General features: G+C 36.0%; 1 protein-coding gene and 1 long non-coding RNA gene across 2 annotated transcripts; both read left to right on the top strand.

Moving 5' to 3' along the window:
• The first annotated feature begins 92 nt into the window (after nucleotides 1-92).
• Nucleotides 93-2,656, top strand: LOC136249409 (uncharacterized). Its single transcript, XM_066041407.1, has 2 exons — nucleotides 93-214; nucleotides 1,056-2,656. Exons 1-2 carry the CDS (start codon nucleotides 212-214, stop codon nucleotides 2,532-2,534), a joined length of 1,482 nt encoding a protein of 493 aa, XP_065897479.1. The 5' UTR covers nucleotides 93-211; the 3' UTR covers nucleotides 2,535-2,656.
• Nucleotides 2,657-12,086: 9,430 nt separating this feature from the next.
• Nucleotides 12,087-24,184, top strand: LOC136260796 (uncharacterized). The gene is made up of 3 exons (XR_010703680.1): nucleotides 12,087-12,180; nucleotides 13,255-13,313; nucleotides 23,349-24,184. It is a non-coding gene; the product is annotated as an uncharacterized lncRNA (long non-coding RNA).
• Nucleotides 24,185-26,989: the final 2,805 nt, after the last annotated feature.

Genomic DNA, 26,989 nt, shown 5'->3' with positions numbered 1-26,989 from the left:
ATGATCAATATTACCAATTCTTTCACAAGAAATGATTTTATTATATCAATTAAAAATTCTACATTTAATCACAATCAAGCAATGAGCATTATAAAAGATTATACTGGTGAGATAGCAGTACTGTGGCATCATCCTATTATAATAAATATTCATGATACCACTATTTCTTCAAATACTCATAGTAATGGTAAAAGTTTAATATCATTAAACAATGGTGAGATCTATTGCAGCAAGTGCAAAATTGTTAATAACAGTTACTATGAAAATATTATAGAACTTCATTTATCAACCTTTGTAATTACAGACTATTTAGATATTTCTAACAACCATGCCAGATATCTTATATTTCTATGAAATTTTCATATACTGTACTATTTACTCAGTGCATTTTCAAAGCAACAGAGAATATAGTGTACTGGCCACTTGGAAAGGAAATTGCATACAACCACCAAGGAAATCCATTATGTTATTTTCAATTCTTAGAATTTTCTAATTCGTTGGGTAAATCAACACGAATAGACATAGTAAATAATTTATACACTGCTCCTACACAGTTAATTGACCTTGAAATTTATTTTACCGAGTGTGAATGGGTGTATGACAGAAAAAATAACTACAAGTCAGTTACCCCTAATGAAGTTTTTGCAAAAGCCATAAATATGACAAATGTACACATTAACAAAGAGGATATAGGAATCATTCCTTCAAGTATTTGTAAATGTACAGATTCAACTACATATGAATGTTCCTCACATGAACTAGGTCAAACAATACCTGGTCAAGATTTGACAATTAATTTAATTGTACCAAGGCTATTATCATCACCAAAAAAATCTGTAATGTTAATGGTTGAGACTGCACATTTACCAACAAATGGTTGCATAATCACTAGAGCAACTGAGATGGCACAGACACACATGACCATCAGTTGTAATCAGTATAAATACACTGTGTGGTCTAATAAAACTGAATGTGAACTATATTTGAGTGCTGAAGGAATACCAGAAATATTCTATGTTAAATTACTTCCTTGTCCAGTAGGATTTTCATTACAGAGTCGTCTACAAGGATGTCATTGTGATACAGTGTTGGATTGTGATGTTATTTCTGTCACTACATGTAACTTAGTTGATGGGACTATATTACGTCCTGCTAACAGTTGGATATCAGCTGATACCATCAATGGCTCGCACAATTCCTCACACAGCTACCATGTCTCCTCTCAATGTCCATTTGACTACTGTTTACCCTACTCATCATACCTCAACCTGTCCACTCCTGACATGCAGTGTCAGTTTAACAGGTCTGGTGTGTTATGTGGACATTGTCAACAAGGTCTCAGTGCTGTGTTTGGTTCATCACAGTGTAAAAAATGTTCCAACATCTACTTGTTTATCATGATACCTATAGCAATAGCAGGTATTGTGTTGGTGATGATGTTATTTGTGTTGAAACTCACTGTTACTAATGGAACTATTAACACATTCATCTTTTACGTGAACATTGTCAATACAAATAATTCAACTTTGCTACCAAACTGTCATTCACCTATTTGTGTATTACTTTTTATTTTCAATTTGGATTTAGGTATTGAAACTTGTTTCTACAATAACATGAGCGACTATTCAAAAACATGTTTACAATTAGCATTTCCATTATATCTCATTATGATAGCATTAGCACTGATCATGGGCAGTCGTTACTCAAGTAAAGTACAAAGACTTACAGCGCGAAGAGGTTTACATGTTCTTGCCACACTCTTCTTATTGAGTTATGCTAAAATCTTATCAATGGTGTGTCATGTCTTGTTCTTTTATACTCAAATTACTCATCTTCCCAGTAGACACACACAATTATTCTGGTCAATAGATACAAGTGTTGAATTGTTTGGTGGTAGATTTACTACGCTCTTTGTGATCTGTATACTCATCTTTTTGTTGTTGATGTCATTCAATATCCTCCTATTATTCACAAGACAATTATTAAGGTTTAAATTTGTTAACACTTTTAAACCTTTACTTGATCCATATCTTAGTTCATATAAGGACAAATACTTTTACTGGACTGGATTGCAATTATTAATAAGGGCTTTATTTTTCAGTTTGTCAGCTCTTGACACTAAAGTTAGCCTTTTAAGTGGAATCATATTTACAGCAATATTGCTTTGTGTACAAGGTGTATTATGGCCCTTTAAGAGCAGACTCAACAACTTACTAGAGTCATTTATTCTACTGAACCTCTTATTAGCATATGTAATTACACTGTACAACTACCCCAACAATGTCAACAGTACAGCAACACAGTACCTCATCTTGGTAGTACTTGTATATTTCATGTTCTTCATAATGTACACTTGTATAACTACACTGTATAGTAATGCAGCACAGCAATTAAAGGATGTCGTCCATTCTCATTTCATAAGATGGAGAATATGGAAGAAAAGTAGAACATTTGAAATGACAGACAATCAAATCCCAGATGTGACATTCAACTATAAAGATTTTCGAGAGCCGCTCATTGCAGTGACTGACTAAATTTAACTATATACAGTTCATCGATTTATGATGTACACACAGAAAATTTTGTGCTACTGTGTGTAGACATTATTATAGTTATTGCATTAACCTGACACATAAATTGAATTATATACTTAATTTGAGATGTGATACTTTTATTGTATATTAAATGGTTTCATGTAGAGTGTACAGTATTTGGTAGTTTTATACAGTACACTGGATCCATTATTTCTTGAAAAATTGGGAGATTAAAATGCATACAGTGTGGCATGGCTTCTTGCATGTTAACTGGTCACAAAGATGCATGCTGTAGTTTATTACCTATTATGGTATAATAGTTCCTTACTGTTACCAGAACAATATTCTTACATTAATAAGAGAAGCCATATGATACTTTATGTATTGAAATTGTTTTTGTTATGCATACATGTAAATAATTTTATTACATTTAAGGGTGTGTAATGACTAGTGTAAAAATAATTTTAAAAACTAAAATATGGGAGTAGAGATCGCTGACAAAAGTAAAGAAACAAGAGCCAAACAAGCCAGCATGTTAAACACACAAAGATCTCTATTTGGACTCAATGGATATGGTAGAAACTAAGAAAAAAAAACACTAGTTTCTCCATAAATTAGGGACAGATACGGGAGAACTGAGAATGCTTCTGTATAAATGTTTATTTGAGTCCAAATAGAGATCTCTGTGTGTTTAACATGATGGCTTGTTTGACTCTTGTTTCTTTACTTTTTCAGCAATCTCTATTCCTAAGTTTTTAAAATTATTTTTACGCTAGTTAGTTTACATTTTGTAAATATGGATACTGACATGATAATTAGAGGTGCTGGTTGTGCTTGATATTATTCAGTTTCAAGTCAGTCAATATTTACATGTACATTAGTTGTTAGCTGATACTACCAGTGTTATCAAACACCAGTGTGTTGTTTCCTTAGTTACTACTGAATGCATATACTTTGTACTACACAGCTTTGATACTTCTAACTACGTATTAGCAACATATAGGATGCTGTAGGGTAGCAGTCTTATGGCTTCAGTTAGGTGATCACGAGAAGATGTAGGTAATGATAAGGTTTCCAAATGAACATGTTAATGTGAACAAATTGTATACTTAACAACACATATTACTATGTTGGTTACTCTTGCAAAGACTAAGTCAGAAGATCACTGGCAAAGTGAACCTAAAAGAACCAAATTTGCATGAAAGTGGATGTTAACATTGCAATCTGCATTTAAAAATAGGTCATGGTCATGAAGAAAGACATAGCAAGGAAAGTTATGTAGTTTTTATTCCCAAACAAGTACTCATATTTTGCTCTAGCACAGTGAGAAAAAATAATAATAATAATAAGATGAACAAAATGGCTCAAAATGGCAAATTTCAGTTCTTTAAGAAAACACTTTTATCAAGTCCTTTTGACTTCATTTTTGCTAGTGGACCTAACCTTCTTCTAAATTAACTTCTAAGGCTTCTTTTGAGGTTGGAAAAAGTTTCTAGGGTGGAGTATTCTATTAGGATTTTGGAAAAACATAGGCGATCTCTATTATGAACCACTACTGTGGTTCATGATACAGCGGTTTTACTATTTCTTGCAACACAGAATACAAATTTCCATTAAATTTTGTTTTTTTGTTGCAAACCACATGATATGGGTTGAAGTCTGTGCACTGATTAGTAGTTCAGTATATAATTATATCAGTTAGGCCCCTGTACAGCACCATTAGTCATATTGTATTGGCATCAAAGTCCTATTAGATTCATATTGACTGGCTGTTCTATTAGAGTATAACCCTTGGTTTCCCAGCACCTTTTTCCATACATTTTTTGTACTTCCTAGTAATCTTTTTTCCTGAGTAGATGGAAAGTTCTTTCTTTAAACTACTGGTTTTTATTTGGTTAGTAACCTCTAAGCACAGGTTAGAAATAGAAATTTCCTTAAAAGGACCTTATTTATACCTTCAGGCAATATAATGGCTATTTGTATTCCTATTCTTTCATGCAGTAGTGAACAACCTTATTCTAGTTATAAAAACATCAAAGAATATGCTTTTCTATTCCACTTTTTCTACAGGTAGCTGAATGTTGTGGCTATCCACTGAAATGTCAAAGATTCCTAATAGAGCAGTCATTGTATGTAGTAAAAATTATTGAAAATATTTAATTTTTAAATGCACTACAATCCTAATTAGATTATTTGCTGATCACACCCATGCTCTCAACTGATCACTGGAGTGTAGAGAAGTAGTGCAGAAAATTTCATGATGATAGCTAAATGTATGAACGAGATATAAAGCAATATGTGAAGTAGTGTAAATGTTGCACAATCAATACTTGGAAAATGAAGAGATAAGTGTTGGTTCACACAGTGAACTTTGCATCAGAAAGTTGTTCACCAACCTTATATATTGCACTGACTGCTATGGAACAAAGTTCTATTAGTAGTAGACAAGCCAGATTTTTGTTATCATACAATTATTGGGTAAGCAGTTTGTGCTGCTTTGTGTGAACCTATTCAGCTGTCAACCTACAGTAGACCTTGTACTGGCTAGGTCTGAGTGAAAGTGGCAATATTGAGCCATAATGCTTGTGAGTATATAGGAAGACTTGTGGTCATAGGTAAATATAGGAGACACTGTTGGGGGCACAGGAGACCTAAGGGGGCAAATGTAAGGATAAACAGTGTTTGTTTCATTAGAAGACAAATCAGTGCAGTTATATTGGCTATACATAATCTATTCTTTATCATAATTGAGTTTGGTATAGCTGAATTCTTAAGATTCTAAGACTCATTAGAATAAATTGTGAGATATTTCATCTTCTAGGCTTAAATCTGAAGACATTTTTGACAGCTATTATGCTCTGCTTTAAACATAACCTGGGAATAGTTTTCTGAGACAGAATCTGTTTGATGGCCAAGTGTGCTCAGTTAGTTAATTGAGGTATATTAAAACACAATAGAATGTAAGTCAATTAAATGCTTTATAAGAGTAGTGACTGCTCTATTAGAGTGTCTTGATACTGACAAACTCTTTTGCCATACAAATAGTGTACAGTTAATCTACATGCAAAGTGCATACCATGTAAGAACGAATCCAGGGGTCTCTGAGGTTTCTAGAAACTGATCAAGTATATTCAGGCAATTAAAATAAAGGAATTACAATTGAAATACTCTAATAGAGCAGTCAACACCCTAATAGAACAGTCACATTACAGGACTGGGCCTATGGTATAGGAAATTCGGGTATAAACTACACCCTGTCATACCACAGGTCATACTGTATCTTAGCAATGGAATAGAATTGCATTCTGCAAACTGTATTATAAAGCGCTTAATAAGAGCTAAAAAATGCATACAGCTACAGTATGATAACACAAAAGGTTGTGGCTGATTAAAGAAAATTTTATATATCCGCGTGCCCTGTTTTAGCAGGCTTAGTCATATTTTGCACTTGTTTAAAGTTACTGTTTACCTGTATACCAACACAGTAAAAAAATAGCATAAAATCATATTTCAGAGTGCCTAAGACCTGAAGTTTTCCTGGAGGCTTACCCGCAAACCTCCAAAAGGGCATCCACATGTATGTCTGTTGTATGCTTCAAACTTCAATTAGCCCCACCTCATCTCTTTAGTCTGCTGACACTGTACCAGCAGAAGCAAGCATAAACTGCACATATCTTCAATTTCCTATACTGTACATTTAAAATGTCAGCTTTACAGATTTTGGTGAAAAACTGTTACCAGATTCACTATGAGAATACATAATTTCCTAATTTTAATTTCCCTTGGGGAGCATGTCCTAGACCCCCTAGATTTAAGTGTGTCATTCAATAGGAAATTTGTAAACCTATGTATCAGTACTTACAATTCCTGGAGCCATCATTGCCATGTAATGTATGTGCATAGCAAGGAGATAGAGAAGGATTAAAGGGTACACCCCTTCCCTCCTTCCTTCTGTACCTCCCTCCTCAGATCCACCTAATGGGCACCTATATATGGTTGCAAATTTTGTTCTTGTATTGATAAAGTTGATCTTATTATATGCTATAAAACTAGATGTAACTATGCATTATAAAATAGCACTAATTCTATAATATGTCAAGGTGCTATTGAGCAATGGCGGATCCAGTATGGGGCATTTGGGGCAAATGCTCCCCTCCCCTTATGGAAGAGTCAGCCATACTTCTGATTAAAATACTAAACTTTATGTCAGGCCAAGATCAGTTTATAAAGCACATGAAAATATGCACACTTTATTAGCACAATTACTGATTCACCTGAAACCAAAGTTAACCAAAGCCAAACTAGCCATGAAATTGTTACCTAACACCTCCGTGCGTACTAAGCGCCTCTAAAAATAATTATCGTGTTGCTGATATTTAAGACATTCAGAGCCTTTTACACAGCTCTTAAGACTTCACAACCATCTGCAAAGGCCAAAATGGCAAAAATCAACAGTGAGACACAACTAAGAGGTGATTATTTGCTGCTTCAAAAATGCTGCAACTAACAAGAGAATCTGGCTCTCCCCAACCACCTAATACATAGCCTGTTTGTGCCCCTCCCCTAGCCAGCTCCTGGATCCGCGCTGTTGAGAGTATTATATTGTAATACATTCACTTGTTGGATTAGTAAGTGTGATTATGAATGCACTTCACATGAATTAGATCAATTATTTCATGATGAAACCTTATCAGTTGTCATATCTGTACCTCGACTGTTGTCATCAGTTACACTGGCAGTTGAAACTGTAGATATACCAGCAAATGGTTGTATAACCACTAGAGCAACTGAGATGACACAAACACACACAACTACTGGTTGTAATCAGTATAACTACACTGTGTGGTCTGATAAAACTGAATGTGAACTGTACTTGAGCACTGAAGAAATACCAGAAATATTGTTTGTTGAACTACTACCTTGTCCAGTAGGGTTTTCCTTGCAGAACCATCTACGAGGATGTCATTGTAACAGTGTTGGATTGTGATGTTATTTCTGTCACAACATGTAACTTAGTTGATGGGATACATCCTTCTAACAAACATACAGTAAGATGCAGTCAGACAGACGCAGTCAAAAATACAGTACATTTCATGTGCATGGCTACACAATAAGTCACTGGTATCTCTTACATTAAACAGATGATCGCTTTGTCACTTGTAGCATGTGCTGGAGTTTTGTACAACTCCATATCATTACTAATGTGGCTGGATGAGCTCACAAGCTCATACAATGCAGCATTTTAGCAATTGATGCTCAATAGTAGTGTCTTAATTGTGGAATCTTAATTTAGGGGTTCCGGAAACCCCCTTCAAAACATGAACTTATGGGCTTGCAGCAACAACACCAAAACATCATAGTTTGGCCGCACAAATATAAACTTGGGAATAAAGCAGAGCTACAGTGCATGTAATAGGAAACTTGCTCAATAGAGTTTTAGTGAGAACAAGAGTGTAATTTAAGGAAAATGTTAATAAAGATACGTTTGCATACTATGTACTATGCTTTGAGAGGATGAGATCTTTTATAGATCTGAGACTGAGATTTTAAAATGTTATTTATTCAGGGAGAATGGCATCACCCAAAAAGGTTGTTTTTCAGCTATTCCCTGAGAGCACAACAAAAAAAAAAGTCTTTCAGGAATGTACAGTGCTTTAGGTAGCTGTTCCATATAGCCATGCCCCTGTACACCAAAGACTGTTTTCATTAATTAGTTCTAACACTGGGAACAAATACATCAACTCACAAATTAGTAAAATTATTGAATTTTGTATGTGCTAAATTCATCAATATATGAGATGACTAAATTTTTTACATAACACTAAAGTATTAAGGTATAGTATAGTGTGCTGTACAGTCTCATGGCTGAAATTATAATGTCCAAACATTAAAATTGAAGAGAAGGCAAGTAGACTCACCAGTGTGTAGAGTACACATGTACAATTTTTTAGCTAGGGTGTCTAGGGGGCATGATCATCTGGATATTTTTGAAAAATGGCTAGTATCACTCTGCATGGAAGCTATTTTTAACCAAATAATTATTGTATTGTAATTGTGGGTACAAGATGTATGAGTTCAGTTGCAAGCAATTTTAGTTGAAAAACAGAACCACACTAAGTGTTAATGGATTATAAGGCAATGCATAATAGTGGATTGTCAAAGAGAATAAACAGTAATTGAATTTTAAGTTTAAATGGTGGACCAAAAAGAATTTTTAAATGCACAGAGTTGGATCTTAAGGTCATTAATTTATTTAGTAACATATGTAGAGATTTAAGATGCATACACAAACATCTTCAATTTCATATTATTATAGCCATGGGCACAGACTGTTCTGATGCTATTTTAATCTGACTTTTTACAATTATGGCCCTATCACCATATTTTACAACTAGAGTCCAAAGTTACTTACATCTACAACTAGGTTTTCACTACAATTAACTCTATTTTAACCCCTGGGCACACTGACAGTGCAAATGCTGCAGTATCATTTGAGCATATAAAGTTGAACTCCAAAGGGGTTAGGAGTACATACTCCAGAGCTGCATGTGATATTTATTTTTATTAGTGAGATTCAGATAAACGCAGCAAGGAAGTTAGGGTGCTGCCTAACTGATAAAGCAGATAAAACAGCTCTCAGACATTACAGCCTTGTTAACTTTAAGAAATTCAGTATGAATACTGTTTTACTTGCAAGAGGAAACATGTCAATAAAAGCATCAAGTTTGTATCTACAACTAGTTTATTATAGAAATGTTATATGATTCAGTACATAAAAAGGAATTTTAAGTGATTAGTATATGGCAGGATGTTTAGAACAATGGTGATATAGCAGTACACACTACACAGGCCAGGTCAATCAAGAAAAAAAAGGCCAATCAAGAAGACACACTGGTAACTTCTTTAATTAAAAACATCATGATGGATGTTCTATTAGAGTAGTTGACTGTTCTATTAGAATATTTCGATATTTAGCAGCTTTTAGGTTAAGTCTCCCACCCAAAGTATACTTTTGAACCCTTCTGAGTACTTCTTAGAATGCACTAGCCATTTCCCTTGCTCTTTCTTCTTTTCATTGCCCATGTATACATATAAGATACAACTGCATCTGTACTGCAACTTCTAGAAGCTTCCTAGCTTTCACATAATAAAATTTTGGAGGGGGACACCCCAAGAACCCCTAAATCTGTCCTTGCATAAAATTTACATACCATTTCAAAATTTATGACTTCTGTATAACTTTTATGTCAACATGCTGTGTGCAATCAAATCTGAGACCTTATTCAACACTTGATTGACTTATTTTCCAAGTTGCAGAATTCAGGTATTTCATTTTTATACTGAGATATTATCTGATGTGAGATAGGGTGTAGTTTGTGTCTACATGCCCTGTTCTAGCAGGTTCAGTCACAATATGAACTACAGTGTATGTTGGCACACTCAAGCCTACATTATCATGTAGAATAAGGACATTTTTTATTATTATAAGTGTTTCATAAAGAATACTATTTTGATGTTATTTCTGTCACTACATGTTACCTGATGAGACTAACATTATTACATCCTGCTAACAGTTGGATATCATCTGATATTGTCAATAGCTCACACAGGTGCCATGTTTCCTCTCAATGTCCACATGACTACTGTTTACCCTACTTCATACCTCAACCTGTCCACTCCTGACATGCAGTGTCAGTTTAACATGTCTGGTGTGTTATGTGGACATTGTCAACAAGGTCTCAGTGTTGTGCTTGGTTCATCACAGTGTAAAAAGTGTTCCAACATCTACTTGTTTATCATAATACCTATATATAGCAATAGCAGGTATTGTGTTGGTGGTTATGTTGTCTCACTGTTACCAATGGAACTATTAACACATTGATCTTTTATGTGAACATTGTCAATACAAATTATTCAATTAATTTTCAATTTTGATTTAAGAATGCAAACTTGTTTCTACAATACTTATTTGAAAACATGTTTAATTTGTAATTATCATTTCAATTGTATATCATGACATACACTGTACTGTTGTTAGACTTATATAGAACAACTATTTTATGCCTCTTAAAAATCACACACATACAGTAGCTATTAATTTAATTTGTGACAACATGCTATGTGCTAAACTCTGTACTATATCAGAGTTTCTAAAATCTGACTTGTTTTCAGACCATTTACATGGTATTATGTATAGCACTGTAAAACTAATAGACTTCAATTCGTATGTAACTTTCATTCCAAACATTCTCCTCCACTCTTTCCATTGCTAAGACTACATCAAATATGCCAGCATGATAAAAAGCATAATAGGCTGGAGTGCTATGCCAGCATAATGATAGCATATTAGGTAGATATTTCAAACCATTGAATTTGAAAATAGATTGATACTCTCTAATAGAGCAGTCAGTGGAAACTGAAAACTGCAATAGAGCACTCAAATGCATTGTACACATAACTCCTTAGATTGATACTCTCTAATAGAACAGTCACTTTGTAGTGAAATACTCTAATAGAGCATTCTCTGATTAAAATGTTCCAAGGTAATTTAAGCGATGTTGCTAACTTAGGAGTGCATATGTAGTGGGAACACTGAAGAGCATACATGTAATAAGAGAAAATTTTGGGAAATCCCTGAAAGCATTTTGGACCACATTTTGAGCATATTTGACTAATGCCTATCCATTGCCCTGACCTGTTCTGTTGTCTTAAATGCCAGTTATATCACAGTAGTTATAGATCCTAGGTATTGACACTTGGCTTATTTTTAATCCAATATAGATGGTTTGTTGCAGTCTACAATAGTGTGAGCATTGAGCAGGCCAAGTTGCAGGTAAATTAAGATACATGTGGTGAAGGTAAAAAGTTCTTCTGTATACATCTAGATGTACAAATGAGGTATGTCTGAATGGGTCTAAATGGGTTGTAACAAAAAGATCAGTGATAATGCTGATTTTAAATATCTTGTTGAGTATACTCAAATTTAGCTCATGGTAACTGCAGAGTTACTGCTCTATTAGAGTATCTTGATTGTTTATGAAGATTTATAGTCTAGTTAAGCTGGAAGACCCAGATCTGCTGTATACCCAGGAACAATTCAATGGTTTAATTTATATTGTAGGTATACTGTTTTGTATACACATGTACTTACTGTGCAGTGCAAGTATCTTTAGTTCACCCATACTGATCAGTATGGATGAACTTCACAACAGTAGCAATGGCTGTACCATAATAACACTACACTGGATACAATGATAATGGCATGTCATACAGTACCTCTTGTCAAGTTAGTGAGTGTTATTGGTTGAGTTGAAGGTTATATTAGTTACCCATTTATATTATTGGTGGTAAAAGTGAGGAGGTAGTGGGTGCTCTGGTGGTAGTGGATGGTGGACCAGATTATGTACAACATATGGTTTATAAAAATATACTATTGATATTGCAATCAATACTTATCATGCTGTTAGTCTATTGGACTATTGTAAGCTGCCATATACGTAGTTATGTTATCAGTTATAGTGAGCATTTAACATGTTATCATTAAATAACATAGTTCAAGGGACTTGTTTACTCAAGAAAGTATGTAAACATTGCACATGTGGATGTAGATAGTGATTCCTCTTCAATAAGCCAACATCAATGTCAAGTAAGTTTTTTAAACAGAGTTATAATTTACTTACTTTCTAAATAGATTTAATGACGGCTGTATTAATAAGGTTGCACTGAATATATGCATCAATTTTGACACTGCAATGACTGATTGCAATAACTTCACTGAAAAAGTTTCATGTACATTTTAAAGCTATCAATCCTACTATATAGAGTGTAAATAAGTGGTTGATAGGGATGCTAGGTACCTAAAGCATCAAGCATAATGATAGCATGATAGCTAAATACAGTAGAATAATTTGGTTCTTCAGAAAACTTATTCTCTTGACATGCAAGGATAGTTATTAACCAAGTACCTTCCACCAATTTGTTCAATTTGCATGCACAAACCAGTTTGCAAATTTTATAACCTAGTACATATAGTGCCACCCTGCCTTTGAAAGCAATTTACACTCAAAACTTTAAAATGTTAAGCATAATGTTACTACATATCTATATACACTGAGCATAGTTATGGCCATACTTTAATATTTATGAACACTGCAGCATAGCAGAAAGTGCATAATTGGCTGGTCTAAAGCGGTCGACTACTAGCTTGTATTATTATAGCGTATGAGGTGCTTTTGGGTGTTTGTAGAGTGTGACTGTGTGACTAACTGCCAAATATCCATGTCTTATAAAAGGTTGAAAGTTCAGGTGGTACTTTGGGTACCCACATCTTCATCTGGGTATCACAGTACAGCTTCCTTTGGGTTAGCCCTACCTTTGCTAACTGACAAGTACCGCACAGGTGTCCCAGTGCAGGTCAACTGGGTAGGTTTGGCCATGTTAGCAAGTCAAAGGACTTCATTACTTCTATGTGTGAGCATATATAGTTGAACTTAGCTATGTGGTTAAAGGTTTGTATCTGTTTCAGGGTCTACACATATGTACGTAATTCTGTACCTCTTGAAACTATTTTGCCCTATATTTACTTAAAATACTGACACATCTAAATGTAGTAGTTTATGGTAAACATACAGTACTAGTAAATATAAATTTATTAGCTAACTCTACCAGAGAGAAATACTGATACCGTAGTTACGATATGATTGAATTTACACATGTATAGCAAATGACAAGTGGAGTAAGAACTGAAGATAGTGCTATTAACATGTTCACAATGTCCAGGTGAGTATATTTGTATACAGTGTGTTAGTTTGTACATAATGATATTTGCAAATAAATCAATATACAAGGTGCATACAGTAATATGATGGCGGATCCAGGATGGGACATTTGGGGCAAATGCCCCCCTTCCCTCCATTCCTCACCTTGTGGAGGGGCCAGTCATACTTCTGATTAAAATAGCTACTAAACTTTGTCAGGCCAAGAAACTCATGAAAATACACACATTTTACTAGCATTTATTACAAATTCACCTGAAACCAAAGCGAACCAAGCTCAAACTAGCTGTAAAATTGTCACCCAGCACCTTCATAGTACTAAGCGCCTCTAAAATAATTATCGTGTTGCAGTTGTTTAAGACATTCAGAGCCTTTTAAAGAGCTTTTAAGACTTCACAACCATCTGAAAAGGTAAAAATGGCAAAAATCAACAGTGAGACACTACCAAGAGGTGATTATTTGCTGCTCCAAAAATGTAGCACTGAACTAGAGAATCTGGCTCTCCCAAAACCAGTTACAACTTAGCCTAGTTGTTTGTGCCCCTCCCCTTTCCAACTCCTGGATCTACCCCTGTATTATGTGCACTAATAGTATAATAGCAATGAGTCCTTACAATATGCAAAACACAGTTGTTTTTTTTACTGTGAAGGTAGCTAAGGTGAAATGGGGTGAAGTCTTCAAAAAGCTATAATCAAAAGGTTATTAGAAATCAATGTTGGCTGCCAAGAGAAGATAATATTGTCAATCTATTCACAGTGTAAGGAAGTCACTACATCATTCCAACAACTTCATACCTTCCCTGCTGTGAAATTTTTGACCTTCTCTTTAATCTTGGCTGTTTGTTTCTTTTGGCTCATACAGTATATGAATGAGACTTAGGCTGGTATTTTCTTTTGTTCTCTTTACTGCAACATAAAGAATATGTTTTTGCACACTACAATGTTACAGCTATTTCTATCAACTTTTTCAAACATCTAGCTATGCTGAATGTTTTTAAATTATTTAAATTATTTTAAAGGACACTGTACATTTAGCCTCCTTATAAAGGACAGTTTCTGAGACCCCATAGAGTCCTTTATCAATACAATTGTATGCCTCTGAAAAGGAATAACAATAAAAATAATTGTTGGCCCCAATGTGTCCATTAAATAGCTATAAAGGTTTCACTGTATACAGTAGAGCCAATGGGAGCAATTTTTACTTGGCAGTGGATTTCCCAGGCTGTGGTCCTTAATTACTCATCCAGAAGTGCAGTAGTTATAAGGACAACTTCATAAAGTCCAATGTGGCACTTCTTGTTGTCTGGCTTGCAGTTGTTTTACTGGAGCATCCCTCTGTTTGTTAGTGGTATATATTGCAATACTGAAGTGATCTAGTTTCTTGTCTGATAGTCTAACTAATTCCCTACAGGCTGCAGTCTGCTCCTTGCTAGCTGTGTGTATGCTAGCAATCAATGTACATAGTGCTCAGGAGGTTAATGTAGATTCTATAGGATAACTGTCACAGTAATTTCCTTGGTAATGTGTTTTTCTCTAAACCTAGGCTTTAGCTATATTATAGAGAATGGGAAGCATGGAAGCACTAGTGTTATTGTATACAATCATTTTCCAACTAAGGACTGACATGAAATCTAAATGCAAAGGGTGAGAATCACGGCAATAAAATGCTGAATGTAGAAAAATCCATGCAAAAGTGTTGACCTGATCCATGTAGTGTATACATGTATAAAGGAACTACAACAGATAGACTGTGGGGAAAGTATTCTCTAAACAAAAGCACCTTTCTTGAGTTCAGGACTTAACGAACTTCTTCAACAATATACAAAGTAAATTGTATAAGCACATACATCTGCACTAGAGAAATCATCCATATAATATGAAGAATTACAGTCATAGCCTCACATAATCAGACGACTCTGATCTTAACAAGAGGAATCAATTATAAGTACATACTTATGATAATATCAAATTGATATTAAGCGGCTTGTACACAGAATGTTCAAGGAGTGAAAAAACCATGCACAGCTCTCACCAAAGGTAGGGTTATTTTTGATTTTTTGCTCCAGCTCATCTTTCAGTTGGATAGTAATCCCAAGTCAACATGTTTAAGTTTAGGAGGATGCTCGGCATTATGAAATGGAAAAAGTGGTTGAAAACCGATTCCTATACTGTAAGTTCTGGAATGCTATTATAAAGGAGGAGAGAACCAGTTGTTACTTTACAGTTGCTTGTAAAGCCACTTCAGCTGCTAAAGTAAAAGAGAAGATTATAGAACAAGTTTTATGGTACATTTTAGCTACAGAAGAGGCCCCTTCTGTGGCTATTTAATCATCAGGAGCACTCATATAGCTATACCCATGCAACTACGTACATCATTTATTAATAAGGTCTTCTGGTCATCCAATTAATGCTCCTCAGTAAATGACATCAGAAACACTATAGGCTATAGACATAGACACTCTTGTTCAAATGCATTTTACTTTTACTATACCCTACCTTTAAATTTAGGCTAGAGACTCCATATGACCTGCTTGTAATTTTCTGTCATGATACCAATTATCTACTCAACACCGTGCCCATGCTTGGTTCCAAATACCACCACAAAAAAGTTAGTTGAAATTATGTTTATAGCTAAGATTGCTATGGACTGAAGTAGTTTAACACTATTATTGGCTGGGAATGGCTGCATTCACTGAACACTTTGAGATCATACATTTTGTCCCTCCTGGCTATGCTGCTTAAAGTCATGTATCTCAAAATCTATTCTGTATGAACATCAGTGGTACTGTTTTGCCATATTAGGTCACAGTAAGTGTGTTGTATGGCCAAGAAAGTAAAACATGCACACCCCAATAAATATGCGGTATCACTACTGTGGTTATTTTTACATGATTAATTAAGAGTGTTCAGCCACTACTTAACTGTATTAACTTTGTGTGAGCAATCAGGGCCTCCCACAGGGAGGGGGGGAACTGGGAAATTTTTCTCCGGGCCTCAACCTGAAAGGGGCCCCAGGAGGCCCCATGAAGGGTCCCTTGAATACCTGTTTAAAAGATCGATATACTCTAATAGAGCAGTCAGATCTAAATACTCTAATAGAGCAGTCACAGTATTCTTCAGAGGAGCAGTGTAGCAAGGTTATAGATAAAGAGATATGGTTGGTGAGGGATAGCTATATTGTTAGTAGGTCATGACCTTTCTTTTTTTTTTTTTTTTGGTCTTCAACTTACAACTTGGGTGAAGTTGTGATTCAGAGTGGAAACCTCCTTGCCTCTGGGGCCCCACTTTAACTCTTTGCCCTGGGTCCCTTAATTTCTCTGGGTGGCTCTGTGAGCAATTAACATGACTAAATTGAGCTGCAGGAGGATTTTTTTACATGGCCACTGCAGTATATATCTATCTTCTCCTCTATATATATTATGGCAAGAAATTGTCCAGAGTGGTCAGGAGGTCATGTCTAGGATGCTGACATAATTAATGGTCATAGGAATCTTGATTGTTGTCATCATCACATCATGTTATGTTTTGTGTTTATTGTTATATTTTCATTGTTATTCCTTGCCACACCCGCTCATGGGGTTTACCCGTCTGTTGTTGCAGCTGTGTGTATTCATGGACTCACCATATAAACATAGTCAGGTACACTGTAATCATCAACATGATGGTTTCTCTCTCATTGTTATAATCAATAATTATGTATTCAACATGATGAGCCAGCTGCTACAAAAGCAACTAGTGTCACCAAATCATCCGATATACTGCAGTGTTACATTTGCTGCTGGCTTTCCCTTTATTAAAAATATATTAGTTGTATTAATTTTAAGCAGTCAAATACATTATTTAATAGTTATACAAAGAGTACATAATATTTATATGGGGAGAGTATCTAACTCTCAGTATTGCCTGTACAAAAACCCTGGGTAAAGTTCACCAAAGTTCACCTTTCATCAAATCACCAGCTTCACTGAAAATAGAGAACTCTTGATTGGTGTTGATTTATGTTGATGAGGGCAAAGCCTTTGTTCTCACAAAAGGCAGAGCTGTTACTTTACCCAGGGTGTTTGGTGAATGCATTCAAGTTAGACACTCTCTCCCATATAAATATTATGTACTCTTGGTTATACCATGGCCATGAGGAATTTGCCTGATAAATATGCCTAAGCCCGAGGGCACGGGCATATATATCAGGCAAATTCCAAGTGACCATGGTATAAGTAATATATACCAACTCTGGTATGCTCACCTAATAGGTGAAGGAAGACAAACCTGCATTCACCACATTACTTTTATACAGAGGTTTGCAAACATCGATTGTGGGTTTAAATTGTGGGCAAAAAAGAAATGATTTTGGGTTTCACTGGTTGTAGTGATACCATTTTAAACCAAATAACCACTTTGTGGATGAATAAAATAACCAAAGGTGCTAAAATAAACACTTAGACATATAGGCTGTGAATGTTTGAGGCATCTTTTCATGCAGTTGAAATGTACTCTGTAGAAAAACAATCCCCACATTGCAAATATGATTATTTAGTGATGCTTAGTAACTGAGCTATGCAATGCTGACTCACTCAATTCTTTTTGCTTCACAACAATGTCCCTAATTAAACCAACATGTTTAACTCAAACCCACAATGCAAAACCTTAAGCAACTCTAATTCAAACCCACAATGCAAAACTTTAAGCAGCTCTATATAAATAATCAAAAGGAACTGATGCTTTGTAACTACCTCAGCATCAAAGGCAGTTGTGGTCAGGGCTATATGTGACCGGGCCTGCGAATATAGGGCATGTGGGCACATAAAATTTGCCAAATTTGTTCAAGCTTTCATGACTCATAACTTTTGATACCATTAAGCTATAGCCATGACATTTTCAGTACTTATTACTCAATTAATTGGCTTTATAAAGCAACTTACAGAATGCAGATATTCGATTGCAATACTGAGATATAACCTGTTTTATGACAGCATGTAGTTTGTGTCCACATGCCCTATTTTTGCAGGCCCGGTCACATATAATGATATAGCCCTAACCACAGGGAAATATCTAGATATCGTCCTGTGGTCAGAGAAATATGTGATATATAACCCGGTGGTTTCCTTTGATCTCAGTTGTCAAAGTGGTATATTATGGTGTGTTATTTTAGGAAGTAGTTACTGAACCGAAATGTTTTTATTTTTGTGTCTAGTAGTTGTCCCGAGCATTTGACTTTAGGGAATGTACTACTGTTAGGGTTGGGTTCAGCTTTGGTTTCTTCTTCACCTTTAGGTTACAATCTTCTTATTATATACCGAGACTACTACTTGAGTAACATTTATAAGATAGAAATGTAGGTAGTTAGCAGCAGTAGCATAGTGGTTAGCATGCTTGTCTACGCAAAGGGTTCGATCTCCGACTGAGTTTTGTGTTGTTTTTTTTGTTTAGTGACCTTTTTGTCTAAGTTTACTGTCTGTTTTAATAGCCGGTACTGGCTTATTGAACCAACTTTCGGTTCTGCATCCACTGCCTTATTTTAATGTATCATACAAAGCAAATTTATATTAGTTACTAGCTAGTTACCACTAATATTAAAAGGAATATACTCACAAGCTACTAAACATAAGCTACATGTAACTACCACAAGTAACAAAACTTATACTGTTTCGTCCACAGCTACATATTAGTAGTCAAAAGTTCATTTTTTAAAAATTATTATTTAACCGTAATAGTGATACACAGATAATATTATACAAGGCTAACTATGAAGTTCCATAATGCTAGCTTGAAGGATTCTACTTACTGTAAGTACATTCAACAATATGGCATGGTAAAGACTTCTATAAGTTTCCAATGCTTAGCATTGCAATGCTTCAGAGTGAAATTCTGAAATAATTATATTCAGGTGGTAGATAGGTGTCCTGAGTTTAAGATGATATAGACCGTGATTAAACCAGGGGCGGGTCCAGAAGCTGGCAAGGGGAGGGGCACAAATAGGGTAAGTTGTAGGTGGTTGGGGAGAGCTACATTCTCTAGTTCAGTGCTGCATTTTTGAAGCGGCAAATAATTACCTCATAGTAGTGCTTCACTGTTGAATTTTGCCATTTTGGCCTTTTCAAATGGTTGTGAAGTCATAAAAGCCGTTTAAAAGGCTCTAAATGTCTTAAACAACAGTAACACGATAATTATTTTAGAGGCACTTAATATTGACGAAGGTGCTGTTGCCAATTTTACAGTTTGTTTGACTTTCATTCGTTTTGATTTCAGGTAAATTTGTTGTAAAATTTGCATATTTTCATGAGTTGACAATGGCCTGACAAAGCTGACATAAGGTTTAGTAGCTATTTTATGAAGAAGCATGGCTAACACCTCCACAAGGTAAGTGGGGGAGGCATTTGCCCCAAATGCTCCATCCTGGATCCGCCATTGTAAACTAAATTGATTCAATTGTAAGGAATTTAACATTCTATAACACTGGAATCATACAATCCTTTTAACACATCAAACAGCATGTCCTTGTATTTCTCTAATGTACTTTTATCATTATCAGGTACAGTACGTAGCTCTTTCTCTCAACAAAGCTAGTGTCTGTTTAGATTTATAAGTAATAGATTGAATGACTGTGTTTATGCAGAGTGAGTGATCCCAAATGTTTGTAAAATTCAACAGAAGATACGATATGACTGTGTAATCTATAATTTATGGTGAGGTTACCTTGAGGTGCTAAATGCTCATAGCAAATAATGATGTCAACAACTATATTTCCATGACGTTACTGACAGGCTGTAGGTGGAACACCCTAGCTGTAGCAATGAAGTGTCCACTATCCAAGCAATGATACTGTATCTCCTGCCAGCTGCAGTGTGCAAAGTAATGTATGCCTTAATTTAATTGTTTAAAATATCTATGAGTTTCATGTGTGGTAACTCCAACTGATAATTATGTCCCTTGGCTCATGAAATTAATCGTTTGATGCAGATTCAGTAACAATGGAGTGACTACTCGATTAGTTTAATAGGTTTTTTACCATCCACACTGTGCATATTCTACAGATTTTTTAGTAAAACACTAATCATGGTGCTGAATTGTTAGATTTTAGCATATTTGCTGTAACCCAATGCAGTATGTATTGCTACAGTATAATCTGGCTGCCAATGTTGGAATTTTGCCATGTATTTCTGAAATTTAACCGTCTTATAACAAATGCAAGCAGTGGACCAAAGAATAATTACTAATTGGAGTGACCTATCCAATTAAATTCATGAGATAAATTCATTGAACTGTAATTACACAAGTAATGAAGTCTGACTGGTACTCTGTTCACATGTCACAACATCATAATAAATTTATTATATTGTATCTCTTTGGCATTATCTGATACTTTCAAAAATGAGTAAAATCCGTATGCAAAACAACTTGGCTGTACAAAAAGGGCACAAAGTAAAGTAATTGGTGACTATAAGACCTGATACCTGGTATGGCCAAGAATGATCATGAATGGTGATTATGACTGTTTTACAATCTTGGGTTGATCCTTTATCATTGACTTGTGCAGTCTTGCTGCATTCCTAATGAACTCTAATTAGCTGGTAATTTGACTTCCTTTTTCTCTGTGCAAAGTATTGAATGAATAAGGTGGCAAAAAAATTAGAGTTAAAATGAACTGATTAAGAATGCAACAAGACTGCATAATTCAATGATAAAGGACCAATGCAAGATTGCAAAGCATATTCGGATTACCATTCATTCTTGGAAGATATCAATCAGCTCTTTAAATCACCAGTTACTTTTACTTTCATGGATACGCCTTTTTGTACAGCCAAGCTGTTTTTGAATGGGGATATGTATCAAATTTTACATTTGGGTAAATTTGGCTTCTTTTTAGTAGTACGTATTTCAGGCAATTGGATAATCTGTTTGCATTGTGTTATGGTGTGTGTGTATGTATGTGTGTGTGTGTGTGTATGTGTGTGTGTGTGTGTGTGTGTGTGTGTGTGTGTGTGTGTGTGTGTGTGTGCGTGTGCGTGCGTACATATGTATGTGTGTGTGTGTGTCCAGCCCCAGTAGAATTTTCCTGTGCTGACTCACAGTATTCAAAGGCTTGCTTTTGCTTTGTGTGTGTGTGTATGTGTGTGTGTGTGTGTGTGTGCATGTGTATGTGCATACGCACATGCAAAACAAAGATGATACTCAGACATGCCAACTCTCACGCATTAGGCATGAGTCTCACTCTTTGGCTAGTAATCTCACGCTCTCATGCCTAACCCTCTATTTCTCACTCTTTCATCTTAATTCTCACAGATTTCTCATGCCTGATCTGCTTCATAATTAGCCCTGTGCTTAACATTGGACAGCCCTGTGCTTATTTATGTACTTCAGGGGCGAATCCAGAGTTTGGAAAGAGGGGGGGCACCTTTCTGAAAAACAGTTGAAGACCAAAAAAACTTGCTGAAAACCAGTTGAAGACCAAAAAAAAAAAAGGTCACGACAATAATAGCTAGTTATCCTTACCAACTATATCACGTCTGTTATGTAAAATAAAATCCTATTTATAGCTTCATAGGTAAGCTACACTGCCTCACGAACATTGTGACTGCTTTATTAGAGTAATTGACTGCTCTATTAGAGTATCTCGATCTTGTATGCAATTCTAAAAGGGGGGGGGGGGGGGGGGGGGCATTTGCCCCAAATGCCCCATCCTGCATCCGCCACTGTACTTTGAGCATGCAGTGACCTTCGTTTTTTCTTTTGGTCTACACTACCAAAAATCCTGGAGCTGCACTTGAGTCTAGTCCACATTGCTGCTAGTGTTGAGGTCTCACTCCTAAAATTGTTGAGAGGTTGGCATCTCTGGATACTGTAAAACTCAAGAAGAAGGAAGACAAATTTTAAATGCTGGTTCAGTAATGATGTGACTCAAATATGATATGCAGAACAGGGGCATACACAGGAATTTTGAAAAGGGGTTTCCACTACAGCTAAGTGACTGTTATATTAGAGTAGTTTATATTGCCTGACTGCTCCATTAGGGTATGATCTTTTCACCAAACACTTAATTCAGAACAAGTCTATAGCTATGTGTTGCTATCATGTGAGAAACTGTTATTTAACTAAATAAAAGTTTTAAATGTGTCCTGTTCCGTGACAAATTCCAGATTTTGGAAACCTAAAGTTTGAATTCTTAATGTTCCAGGCAATGTATAAAATCCAAAGGGGTTTCCTGAAACCCCTGGAAAACCCCTCCGTACACCCCTGCAGACTATGGTGGAGGGCAGTCACATTGCATCATTCATCTTATTTACTCTTGTTGCATTGAAAATGGAAATTCAATGCAACAAAAGAGACATTTATTCCAAATTTTACTACTACCCATGCTATTCCATGTTAATACCATAACTGTTCTTTGGTTGCCAAGCAACAGTTGTTAGAGTGTGGTTACCAATGTGCAAATAGCATATCACACAAAATATTTCCCTATTAATGGTGTCTAGACAACTATCAAGGATACTACCAATTCTGATGAAGACTATGTTTATTAAATAAGAATTTTGAGTCACATCATACTAATCATTGCTATGTAACAGCAATAGTAATCTCACACAAATTCTAGCCAATGAAATTACAATTACAACTTTTCAATGATATCAGTGAAGTTAGGGATTTAAATTTCACTGCCATAATAGGGACTTTTGTATTGGCAGGGAAACAGGTATGGTATTACAGTGGAACCTCAGTTATTCGGACCCCACTTATCCGGATTCTCAGTTAACCAAACTACAGAAATGACTACTCTATTAGTTAAGAGTAGTGATGTTCTATTAGGGTAGTTGATAATACTGAAACTTTAAAAAATGTTCTTTATGCTAAATTAAGGTTATTTATATATAGTTTTGGAGATATGGACTTATGGAACACCCCTGGTTCCAAGGGGTTTGGATAACTGAGGTTCCACTGTAATATTAATGAAACACTAGTGTGACTCACCAGGTTTATGGAAACATGATACTCTTAGTATTCTACCATGTCTTTTGATATGCATTTGTACTTGTTGATTTCTACAGTATACACCTGCTAGTGGCAACATTAACATCACTATCTCTACAAGCAACATCTCGTACACTCTACATCACACCTGATGATCATCACTCTACCAACAACAGTAACACTATCACCTTATCACAATGTCTTAGAAATAGTGAAATGTGTTTCACTTCTAATACCCAGCTGATATTCTTGCCATGGCGCTATGAGATTAAAGAAGATTTTCTTTTAAATAATGTGAGAAATATTTCAATAATTGGAAAAACCACAGCATATTCAAATGTTCCAACTCATCAGTTGGTATAGCCATAATAAATGTCACTAAGATTGTTGTAGAAAATATAGAAATAGTTGAGTGCGGTAAAAATTACTACCCTGTGCTAATTGCAAATAAAATTCATCTTAATAAAATATATGATAATAGTTCCATTCTTTATCGTGATGCAGCACTAAACATTCACTACTGTATATCAGCAATTGTTACGAATGTGTCAATGATTGTTGATATTGGAATTGATGGATTAGTTATTATTAACACAATGATGAGGTCTGAGTTGAATAATGTTGTTGTTACCATGGTAAATTTACAATTGCACTTTAATCCTATAGCTGTCACCAATGGATTGGTGATAATTTATTACCATCATGGTAGTTATAATATGGTAGATAGCAACATGTACATACAAAACTTTACTTACAAACAAACATTTTGCTTCATCAAAAGTATTCATAATGTGTTCTACATTGATCTGCAAAACAAAATTAAAGTTTTGATAACTATTAACAAAACTGTACTGATGGATTTGTGCAATACATGTGTACTATATTATTATTATCACACTTCACATTCACTTGGCAATGCTAAATCATCTAATATAGTTTTTATCAACAGTAAAGTGTATAATGTTGGGTGGTTCTATGTGTATCTTGTCCTTACAATACATCATCATTACATCATTGTGTGATTGTTTAGTATATACCACAGTAGTAGGAAAGTGTAGTTAATAGTAACACTGGTAATATGGGTAACACTGGTAACATGGGTAGCACTGGTAACATGGGTAGCACTGGTAGCATGGGTAGCACTGGTAACATGGGTAGCACTGGTAGCATGGGTAGCACTGGTAACATGGGTAGCATGGTAACATGGGTAGCATGGTAACATGGGTAGCATGGTAACATGGGTAGCACTGGTAACATTGGTAGCACTGGTAACATGGGTAGCACTGGTAACATGGAAAGCACTGATAGCACTGGTAACATGGGTAGCACTGGTAACATGGGTAGCACTGGTAGCATGGGTAGCACTGGTAACATGGGTAGCACTGGTAACACGGGTAGCACTGGTAACATGGGTAGCACTGGTAACATGGGTAGCACTGGTAACATGGGTAGCACTGGTAACATTGGTAGCACTGGTAACATGGGTAGCACTGGTAACATTGGTAGCACTGGTAACATGGGTAGCACTGGTAGCATGGGTAGCACTGGTAACATGGGTAGCACTGGTAGCATGGGTAGCACTGGTAACATGGGTAGCATGGTAACACGGGTAGCACTGGTAACATGGGTAGCACTGGTAACATGGGTAGCACTGGTAACATGGAAAGCACTGATAGCACTGGTAACATGGGTAACACTGGTAACATGGGTAGCACTGGTAACATGGGTAGCACTGGTAGCACCGGTAACATGGGTAGCACTGGTAGCATGGGTAGTACTGGTAACATGGGTAGCACTGGTAACATGGATAGCACTGGTAACATGGGTAGCACTGGTAACATGGATAGCACTGGTAGCATGGGTAGCACTGGTAACATGGGTAGCATGGTAACATGGGTAGCACTGGTAACATGGGTAGCACTGGTAACATGGGTAGCACTGGTAGCACCGGTAACATGGGTAGCACTGGTAGCATGGGTAGTACTGGTAACATGGGTAGCACTGGTAACATGGATAGCACTGGTAACATGGGTAGCACTGGTAATATGGGTAGCACTGGTAGCATGGGTAGTACTGGTAACATGGGTAGCACTGGTAGCATGGGTAGTACTGGTAACATGGGTAGCACTGGTAACATGGATAGCACTGGTAACATGGATAGCACCGGTAACATGGATAGCACTGGTAACATGGATAGCACCGGTAACATGGGTAGCAATGGTATCATGGGTAGCACTGGTAATATGGGTAGCATGGTAACATGGGTAGCACTGGTAACATGGGTAGCACTGGTAACATGGGTAGCACTGGTAGCACCGGTAACATGGGTAGCACTGGTAGCATGGGTAGTACTGGTAACATGGGTAGCACTGGTAACATGGATAGCATGGATAGCACCGGTAACATGGGTAGCAATGGTATCATGGGTAGCACTGGTAATATGGGTAGCACTGGTAACATGGAAAGCACATAGGTAAGTTGGATATGCTATGCACAGTATCATGAGTGAAGTTGACATAGGTAATACAGGTGTTATTAAGTAGGAATTATGACCAATGATTATTGTATTGTAATGCAGTAATATGTACCGACGCTACCAGTGCCCATGTTACCAGTGCTACCCACTACTCACTCATGCTGAGGTCGGTAGTTCACATTATAACTCCCCTCCCCAGTTGCAGGAAGCTGACTAATTGCCACTACATTCTATATGTTTGTGCGTACAATTGTGCAATGTTATGTTTTCAAACATTGTTATTTCGTTGTATATTATCTTACTGCTTTAGTGGCAATACCAACATATCACATATTTGAAAGTGCAGTTCTACCTGAATAGACATGAGTGTACCAATAACACAGGATCTTGCTAAGACGAAAAGCAAATACCACATGGCTACATTGATAGAGTGATATTGTGATATTCAACCATGAGGGTGATAGCAATACATCATTACTGCAATAGTAATGATAAGCACTAGTGTGGATAGGCACTAGTGTGGCATGCTTTTATCAGCAGTCTCATGTCTGTGCTTTCATCTAAGTGCATACAAATTACTGCTGCAGTAAAAAATAGACTGCTAAAAGAAGCAGTTAGGACAAAAAAAAAATATTACAACTGCCATCTTTATAAAAGTGGAGCAATCTTGGTGGGAGTGTTCATAAAATAAAAATAAATAAAAGTCACCTTCCACTTGGTAAAGTAACTGACAAACCATTGGGCTGCAATTATAAGGGATTGAAAATTCTTGAGTAAAGTGCTAATAGTTATACACTTGAAAGAAAAAGCCAACAAACAGAATGGCTACACATTCAGTAATGTGGATGGAGCCTCACATAACAACAGATAATAGTTCACATGCATTTCAATATTATAGAGATTTAGACTAAGTACATACAGCTGTACGTATGCCAACACTTAGCCATCCACAATGCAGTAGCGAATGTTTAGTTGGTGTATCATGGGAGCAAAATGCTTTTATTAAAAAGACATTTAGCACAACACTAAAATCTTGAAACAGTATCATTAGTTAAATACCCCACCTCACTTTAATCTACCATTGGGTCCATAGCATATTTTATGCTCTGTGTAAGGATACATCTTTGGTGCTCCTTTTTACTACCTTAATCATCATAAGTTAAGCACTTTGTAACAAATGGGTTCACAATGTGATTATAGGCTACATCTCATGCCCAAGTTTGAGTGACTGGTTAACAACAC

Source organism: Dysidea avara, chromosome 1 (assembly GCF_963678975.1).
Source record: "Dysidea avara chromosome 1, odDysAvar1.4, whole genome shotgun sequence".
In the NCBI taxonomy this organism is placed as follows: domain Eukaryota; kingdom Metazoa; phylum Porifera; class Demospongiae; order Dictyoceratida; family Dysideidae; genus Dysidea; species Dysidea avara.
Note: the sequence above shows the minus strand (reverse complement) of the source record. Positions and strands in the feature narration are given on the sequence as shown.